Source organism: Rhinoderma darwinii, chromosome 4 (genome assembly GCF_050947455.1).
Source record: "Rhinoderma darwinii isolate aRhiDar2 chromosome 4, aRhiDar2.hap1, whole genome shotgun sequence".
NCBI classification, from domain to species: Eukaryota; Metazoa; Chordata; class Amphibia; order Anura; family Rhinodermatidae; genus Rhinoderma; species Rhinoderma darwinii.
In genome coordinates, this window is record NC_134690.1 from 381,714,352 (window position 1) to 381,724,517 (window position 10,166).

At 34.6% G+C, this 10,166-nt stretch overlaps 1 protein-coding gene across 1 annotated transcript; it reads right to left on the minus strand.

The window, feature by feature from the left end:
- Positions 1-3,530: 3,530 nt before the first annotated feature.
- SIX3 (SIX homeobox 3) lies at positions 3,531-9,414 on the minus strand. Its single transcript, XM_075864575.1, has 2 exons — positions 8,582-9,414; positions 3,531-4,998 (listed from the first exon to the last, which is right to left on the minus strand). Exons 1-2 carry the CDS (start codon positions 9,274-9,276, stop codon positions 4,803-4,805), a joined length of 891 nt encoding a protein of 296 aa, XP_075720690.1. The 5' UTR covers positions 9,277-9,414; the 3' UTR covers positions 3,531-4,802.
- Between the last annotated feature and the right edge of the window lie 752 nt (positions 9,415-10,166).

Consider the following 10,166-nt stretch of genomic DNA (forward strand, 5'->3'; position numbering starts at 1 on the left):
TAACCTTATTGCCATACTGTAGCACTCACACTGTAGTAGTGTAATTAGAATATTGTAGTAATATACATTATAACATTATAATAATATTGTGATACTTCACATTGTCATAAAATAATATTGTAGTATTAGCATTATACTGTAGGACTACATATTGTACTACTATTATTATTATTATCATCATCATTATTGTTGTTGTTGTTATTATTATTATTATTATTATTATTATTATATTAGAGCACTACACATAACTTATTGCAATGTGTAGTACTACAATATTATAATAATGGTACAATGTGTAGTGCTACAATATTATATTACAATGTGTAGTCCTACAATGTTATATTCTAATATTGTAGCACTACACATTGTACCATTATAATATTGTAGAATAGATAATGTACTTTTATCATAATATTATAGCAGTGCACATTGTATCATAATACTGTATAAATACACTTTGTACTATTATTATAATATTGTAGCACTACACAATCTAACCTTAATATAACATTGAAGTACATTACATAGTATCATTCTGATATTTTTAGTAATATGCATTGTACCATTATTATTATTATTATTATTATTATTATTATTATTATGATGATATTGTAGCACTACTACACATTGTAACCTTATAACATTGTAGAATACACATTGTTGCATTGTCATTTTGTAGCACTGCACAGCGTGTCATTATTAGATTGTAGCACTCTGCTTTGTAAGATCATAATATTGCAGAATTACACATTGTAGCATTATAATATTATAGCACTACAAACGGTATTAACATTTTGAAGTACTATACATTGTATCGTTATTATAATATTGTAACACTACACTTTGTAAGACTACACATTATTATAATATTGTAGCACTACACATAGTATCATTATCATAATATTGTAGCACTACACATAGTATCATTATCATAATATTGTAGTACTATACATTGTATTATTCTTATAATATTGTAGCACTACACAAAGTACATTGTACTATTATTATAATGTTGTAAGACTACACATTGAACTATTATAATATTGTAGCATTACATATTCTAGCATTATTTTAACATTGTAGTAATACACATTGTACCATTATTATAATATTGCTTTGTTTGACTATTATAGTATTGTAGAACTACCTATTGTAGTATTATAATATTGTAGCATACATTGAATCATTGTTAAAATATTGTAGTACTGCACATTGCAACATAATATTATTGTAGCGCTGCATATTGTACCTTATATGTACCTATTTGTATCTTATAGTAACACTGTAGACCCCCTGCAATATTGTAAGCTACTGATACTATTGTGGCATATATAGGTGGAATATGAAGTTTCTGGTGTAGTATATACATGTGTGTGCTGTGCCATCTGCTGTGGTGCTTTACATTGATCTCGCTCACTTCTCCATGTTATTTCATGTTAATCATCACCCTCATCCGGATAATAAAGTAATAAGTGCGGCTGCAGATAAAGATCACGTCCTACCAAGTAAAGAGGAGGCTGCCTGGGATGGTGCGGGTGATAGGCCCTATCTTCCCCGGGCAGATCCGCATCTGCTGCCGCAGCTTACATGCAGATTTGCACCTCAATCACCTCCCCGCACAAATCCCCCATCATCATCAGTACTAGAATGTTTGTATTATCATATGCAAGACACACCATCATAAGCACTGATACAATATATCCACAACAGAGTATATAAACAATAGAGTATATACATACATCACTATGTCCTGATGCATGCTGTGTTACACAAAATCTAATATAAACACACACACAAAAAGTGTGTGTATGCGTGTGAGTGTGTGTGTGTGTGTGTATATATATATATATATATATATATATATATATATATATATATACCCTCTCAGCACTGTAGAAGGATTCCCAACTCTTTCCAGCAGCAATAAACTACAGTACATGCAGTGAAATATAATGAAAACCAGAAGGCACTAAAATATGCAGAGTTCTCCAAGAGTTTAATATTACCTTACAAAAAAAAAAAAAAGCAAACATCATTGTTTTCATCTTTAAATAAAGTCTCCTGATTGTAAATTCATTTATTATTTTTAAAAAAGGGTAAGGAGGGAGATGAGTTCACACTAGTAGGATGATGAGGGTCGTTGTACTTATTCCGTTGACTTTTAACAGTTACCAATTATAATTATTAATAAGCGGGAACATGTGCAGGAAGGGACTTCAGTGTACTGTGCAATATGTATGTGTGTATGTATATGTATATATATATATACACACACACACACGCACACACACACACACATATGTATATATATATATATATATATATATATATATATATATATATATATATATATATATAAAAAGAGTATCAACTGGATATCCTCGTAAACCCTACCACTTTAGCTGTGCACACAGGATTTACAGTACAAGAAAACAAAAAAGGAGCGGCAAATCCTAATCCACGTTAACCCTACAACCCCTGTGAGATCTAGATGAGACCAGTCGCACACACACAACTATATATATATATATATATATAAATGTATATATATTGTTGTAGATACTGCCTATAATCCATGTAGCAATAGTGTACATATATACATATACATATACATACATACCTATAGTGTATTACACCATGCATATACATATATATATATATATATATATACATATATATATATGTATATATATATATATATATATATATATATATATATACATATACATATGTTTGCGTGTATATATATATGTGTATATATATATATATATATATATATATATATATATATATATATATATATACGTATATGTACGTCTTCCATTGAGGTGTTATTACGTATTACTCTTCATCACAATCAGTCCTATTCTTAACGTCTCCTAGAGTTTGGTTGTAATCCTTGGGTGATATAATTTAGCTTCATTATTGGGGTTGAAGGCAAGCCATGCCGCATGTGGTCACTGGGAACTAAAGGATGAAATGGGCAGTGAACATGAAATTTCCAGGCAGTTTTCCTTGTGACTTCATAAGAAGATTAAAAATAAAAATGTAATTTCAAGTAACAACAAGTTGAATCCTGCTTCTCCTCCTTCTCGTGTTAGTTTCTTGCTGATACCCGGCCTGGGGCACTAATAAAAGTTCAATGCAATAAGGTGAATGTCGAGTACTGCAAACAGCATTGGGCACAGCGCAATGTTTGGAGACTGCAGGAGAGCGGGTGCAGGATCATTATATAGGGGTTACATAGGATATGTGTATATATATATATATATATATATATATATATATATATATATATATATATATATATATATATATATATATATATATATATATATATATAGGCAATGTAGTATGTAAGGATCAACACCTCTTTCTTGCTTCAGCTTGTAAAAGTGTCACTATGGAGAGAATACACAAACACACATATATTGCTATGCATTGCAGCTCTTATATACTGATTAACCCTTTGGATGGTGCACAACATACATTTCATCTGGCTCACAAAACTCAGAAAAGTGCAATTCAGGAAGAGAAGAAAAGTTCTTTATATTGTGGGGTTCAGTAAAAAACACGGACATATCTGGATATAGATAAGAAAGTATGAATACTGTATTTGCTAAACATATATAGAGGGTGTTATTACACAGAGAGACAGGGGTAAGCGCTCTTAGTAAGGGGTCACAGTCAGAGCAATCATAGCGCTCCGCGTAACACGACTAGAGTGGGATCAGAAGCTTCTCTATAGCCGCAGTATCTTCGGAAATAAAGGAATCCTCTGACAGGTTAAAGTGTGACCGAGAAGGAGGGAGAAAGAGAGAGGTAGAGCATGAGAGTGGCCTAGAGAGAGACAGAAACAGAAAGAGAGAGTGGGATAGAGACAGAGAGACAGAGAGAGAGAGGTGATAAAGTATAGAGAGATAGTAGAGTGTAGTAACAGAGAGAATATATGTGAGAAAAAGAATGAGAGAAGGACGAACGAGATATAGTCAGGACTGTATATAGAGGGGGAGAGAGTGAGAGACATAAAGTATAAGAGAATAGAATACCGAAAAAGAGAGCTAGAAAGACACAGACATAGCAAAGACAGAACATGGGAGACTGACAGAGGGATAAGAAGAAAGAGAGTACAAAGTGAGAGAAGAAAGCATTAGTGAGAGACAGATCATTGAACACATGAGAGAAGTGGGGTGGGGGAGGTCAAATATTAAGGAGGAGAATTCTCCATATTATATACAGGCATTATATACTACACATATTATTATATTACAGCTGGGAGTGGCCTCATCAATGACATATACATAATTCATATAAAATCTTGAAATAAAAATAAAAATCTGTTACAGTCATAAACTATTTCTTTTTTTTCCACATTAACCAGAAACCCACACAGGCAGTGACAGAGGATGAGGAGGAGAAAGGTGCTTATTATTAATACGATGATTGATTGATTGATTGATTGATTGATTGATTGATTGATTGATTGTCTGCTGGACACAACAAATATAATAATAATAATTAGAAAAACCATGATGGCGGTAGAAAACAGAGCGGAGGGGGGGGGGGGGAGGAAATAATAATAATAGGGGCATAGGGTGGACATGTGAGTTGCTCCTCTTGGTGGGTTCAGGTCCTGGGTAGGTTTTGGGATTGGACTTATGTGTAGGTCAGGTCCCCACGTACAAATGTTACATGCAAGTGGCTGTGCTTGTCCTGCAAAAGTCTATAGGTGCCACCTTGTGTGCCAGTCCCTGGAAGTCCAGCTCCATCATCAGTCCAGTTCTGCTGGCTCAGTGTGTCTATCATACATCACATTCTGAATCACTGGAGGTGACAGACAGGATGGAGGTGCCAGTCTCAGCGCGCTCTGCCATGCTGGACACACTGGTTGTGGGACTGGCAGCTGCTGTGGAAGGAGACTCTGCCGAGCTGTGTGTGGGGCAACCAGGTTCTGCCAACGACCTCATGCCGCTCTGTCCGATAGATTGGTGCTGGAGCCTAGGAGGGGGAAGGGGGGACACCACAAACAATCATGGTAAATAGTCGCAATTTGTAGCTGGCACAATACAAGAGGCATTGCACACTAGAGTGCCCTCATCCCACTGTACATAATGCATAAGTCACATTACACCATATTTAATATAATGATCATCAATTATATAAAACCCATCATGTACATACACCACTAATGAGCAAACATATAAATATACATGTGTTGTATAATAACCGTATATATCCATGTACTACATGTTACTTATATACAAGCAGGTATCATATGCAGTCACATTATACATGAATTATGTGACAACCCTATTAAATACTAGTTATATACATTCACGTGTGTCAATGACAAATATTCATGTATTATGTGATTATTATAAACATTAGTACATTGTATGTCACTTTTTATATACACGCATGTGCCATGTACTTGTTATATTACACATGTTTATATACAGTTATATACAGCCATGTACATTCATGTGTTATATGAGAGGGATATATATATACATGTATTGTGTTTTAGTGATTTAGATACACACACACATATATATATATATATACTATATACATACATGACTGTGTCAATTAGATATACATGTATTGTGTTGTAATGATTTAGTTACATATATACATGTATTATATACATACATGACTGTCAATTACAGATATATATATGTATTTTAAGACAGTTACATACAAGCACGTATAATGTGCTACTTTATAATACACGTGTCAATTACAGTGTGTCTATATATATATATATATATATATATATATATATATATATATATACATACATACATACACACATATGAATGTGTTTTATTTCTAAATATACATCTATTATGTCAAATATAAACATAAATGTATTATGTGTCCTTTACAGGTTTATATGCATTATAGCGTCGCTATGCACATGCATGATTATGTGTCAACTACAGATATACATGCATTATAGGATAATTGTGTACATACATGTTTTATGTGTCAATGATACATACACATGTAGTGATGATGATACTCGTGCGTGTTGATGTGTAGGTTATAACCATACATGAGCATCTGTCAATCATACACTTATATAATCTTCTCATATTGAATGGTTTAAATTTTTTTTTATATATCTAGATATAACGTTAGTAAGAAAGTTCTAAGATTCATATCAAGTGTGAATTTAGATAAAGTAGCAGCTGTGTATACATTTATAAAGATATTTATATACTTCATTATTATTATTATTTTTAGTAGTTTTATTTAAAATATTTCCATAATACCACTCTACGTTCTGACTAGTTTTCCACGATGATACAATGTGACACAATGTTTGTATGTCTTCCTATTACAAGATATTTTATTTTGTGAGCACATCTGCCCTTAATTCTCCATTATCCAAATATCAGAAACTACAACACAAGAATAATATAGAATGTGGAACAATAATTTTTCATTTTGATCTGCAAATGTAACCGATTTCCACAGTAGAATAATAACTCTCGAAGAACTATCATGACCCAGATTGTATCAACTTCTATTTATCTTCATGCAAACCACAACCTATATATAATGTGTTTGTATATAAATATATATATATATATATTCCACTCGGCAGTGAGACCTCACACTTTGCACCTTAAATAATTATGCACAATATAAGACTCCACTGGGGTCATTCGAATTCTGGGGCCTAAACCTAATAAATACATGGAGAATCCACACATAAAAATAAACCTTCAATATTGGTGGTAAAAATTAAGAAATGCATACAAATAACATTAAGATACAATTAATAAATACAAACAAGTACATAAAAATATATTTAAAAAATATAGAGTTACATAAACTCTGATCAACAGACCTGCTTCTAATAGCAACAGGCTGTAATGTGAGATTTGAATTTAATTGACAGCAGATCTGTGGCTTTGAGCCTGACAACTCGAAATCTCTGAATGTGTTTGAAAGATTTTAAAAAGAAAATGTTATATATATATATATATATATATATATATATATATATATATATATATATATATATATATATATATATTAATGATTGATACAATGTTTCACAAAGTTGTTGTTATTATTTAGGAATAATAGTAACAAAGGTAACAAACATTGTGTTGTATATGTCATGGTCATGGCATCTATCTATCTATCTATCTATCTATCTATCTATCTATCTATCTATCTATCTATCTATCTATCTATCTATCTATCTATCTATCTATCTATCTATCTATCTATCTATCTATCTGTATATGGATGTTTATATATATATGTTGTGTAATGTTATAATGGCTATGTCAATAGCCCCGATGCTGACAATAGCCCCCTGCAGCCAGCCCTGTTTACCATTTAAGCCTAGGCGCTGTAATTCCCTAATTTGACCCCTAACAAAAAATTGGAAAGAGGTAAACAATTTGTGTGAGCGTAGAAATAAGGAGGCTTCTGCCAGTGACATCATGTAATGAATTTCAGAAGACAATGGATGTGCTGCACGTTTGTTTACACACTGCTGTGTAATTGAATGGAAATCAGGACCTGCCTGGAGAAGAAGCTGCTAAGAAGCGTTTATAATGCTGCATAATTCAGGACAATCCCCTATACATTATGTGTGTGTATATATATATATATATATATATATATATATATATATATATATATATATATATATATATATATATATATATATATATATATATATATATATATATATATATATATAATATAATATAATATAAATTCTTATAATAATATACTATTAGCACTACTGGGTATATCCTGGTGTATAGGGGAGAGTAGTACAAAATAATAATAATAATAATAATAATAATAATAATTATTATTATTATTATTATTATTATTATTATTATTATTATTATTATGTTACCTGGCTACAATGGCTACAATTGTTAAGGATTATAGTAAAATCCTGAATATGCAGGTTTTTGGAAAATTAACTATAATGACACAATTTCAGTGTTTGACTAAATATGTCATTTTAGCCAAGTAAAATGTTTAATATATTTAGTTGTAATTAAATTCTAGATTATATTTAAAATTAAATTAAAATTAAATATAATACATTTTATTATATTGTAATTAATATTTTAGTCTTAGGATAGATAGATAGATAGATAGATAGATAGATAGATAGATAGATAGATAGATAGATAGATAGATAGATAGATAGATAGATAGATAGATAGATAGATACTACTCAGATATATAGCAGAGCTGACTGAATGAGCAGCCCTATGTAAAACGACAAATAAGACATGATATTATCACCAAGGGTTGTGTCAAATGTCAGACTTATCTCTCTCTTAGATCTGTTTGTATAAAAATACATGAATAACTTTCTCTATATTCCATACCTTTGTATGTGCCTATGACTGCTTTAAATATTAGATTATATAATTGTGTCTTTATACAAGCTGTTACATAGTGCACTTTTACTGGAATAAGAAGTGACATAGCGGTGTCAGATTAGTGCATGAGGTGTTTGACTGTATTGTCAGATATACAGGACACCAGATATCACTTGCGATAAGTATAAAATATGCTGGGCACTGACCTGTTCTTAGCTGCTGCTGCCCTGTCTCTTTGCCTTCGGTTTTTGAACCAGTTGCCCACCTGTGTGGGTGTGAGTCCAGTGGCCTGGGCCAGTTCCCTTTTCTTGCTGGGATTGGGGTAAGGGTCCTGTAGATACCACTCCCTTAGGAGGCTGCGAGTCCTCTCCTTGAAGCAATGGGTTTTCTGCTCACCATCCCAGATGGTCCTGGGCAGAGGAAACTTCTTCCTCACCCTGTATTTATCAACGGGTCCTAGAGGGCGCCCCCTGAGTTTTTCAGCCTCCTGATAGTGGGCTTCCAGCCACATGGCCTGCAGCTTTCCATGGGACTCCTTAGTGAACTTGTGGTTCTCCAGGATATGGTAGAGGTCTCTGAAGTTGCCTGTATGGAAAGCCACAACAGCCCTAGCTCTGAGGATGGACTCATGCTTGTTGATGGCCTCACAAGCACCAGGGGCCACAGGTAGGGACCATAGGAATCTCCCCAGCCTCTCAATGTCCCCTGTCTCCTCCAGCGTCTCACATACGCTGGCCACTTGCTCCGGGGAGAAGTTGAGGGTGGGCAGCTGGAACATGGACAGCTCTTCTGGGGCTCTGGAGCTGCTGCTGGTGGTGGCCAGGAGCAGGGAGCGCTCGCTGCTGAAGTTTGGCAGGAAGAAGTGGGTGGGATAGAGCTCTAGAGGAGACCTGAACACCATGGAATGACCGCAGAGCAGGCAAGATCACACAGAGAAGAAGAAGAAGGAAATCAAATAATAATAATAATAAATAAAAAAGAAACATTCAAGCACTCAGCAGCAGCAGCAGCCTCCTGATAATGACACCGGCCTCATAATATCTCCACACTGAGTGCAGCATTGAAACATTGTATCCCTTTTCTATTGGTCTACAAGGTGTCGTTCTAAGGTCTCCATGGCAACACTGCCAATCACTGTCAAGTGTGCCAATCATGTCCTCCAACGTCATGCAAGTTACCACTTCCCCTAAATAAGGGAGGGAGAAGGGAGGGGAGGAGAGGAGGGTAAAGGGGGGGGGGGGTGGTGCTGCTGCTGGTGGCGCTGATGCTGCTGATGGTGGTGGAGGTTTATCTAATCTGCTACTCCCCTTCCCCTAAATAAGGGATCAAATAATGTGATTGTTGAATGGGATGAGCAATTAGTGGGTGGAATATTATTGTGATCTTAACGAGGCTAAAGGAGATATAGGGGGGAAGGGGGATCAGGAGGGGTGGGGGTAGGGGGTAAATGGGCCAGGCTGGGATACACGTTGGAATAAAGGGCTCCTGACTGAGACAATTTACACATGATTTGCACGTAGTTTCACTTCATTCTGCCCATGTGAGCACTAATAGTGCAGGGAATAAAGGAGAGATGAGATCATTAGAGACATCCTCAGACTGGTGTGACCTTACCAGCGGCTCAGGCTGCAGATAGTGGGCAGCACTGTGTACCTGGCACGGCTGCTGCAACTTTACACCGGACCCTCTTAACCCTATCCTTGCCAAGGAGGGGGCAATGTAGTGCCAGTGTAACTGCCGGGGGTGGTTGTAGTCTCAGGCACTTCACTTTCCTTCTTTATTAACTTTTGA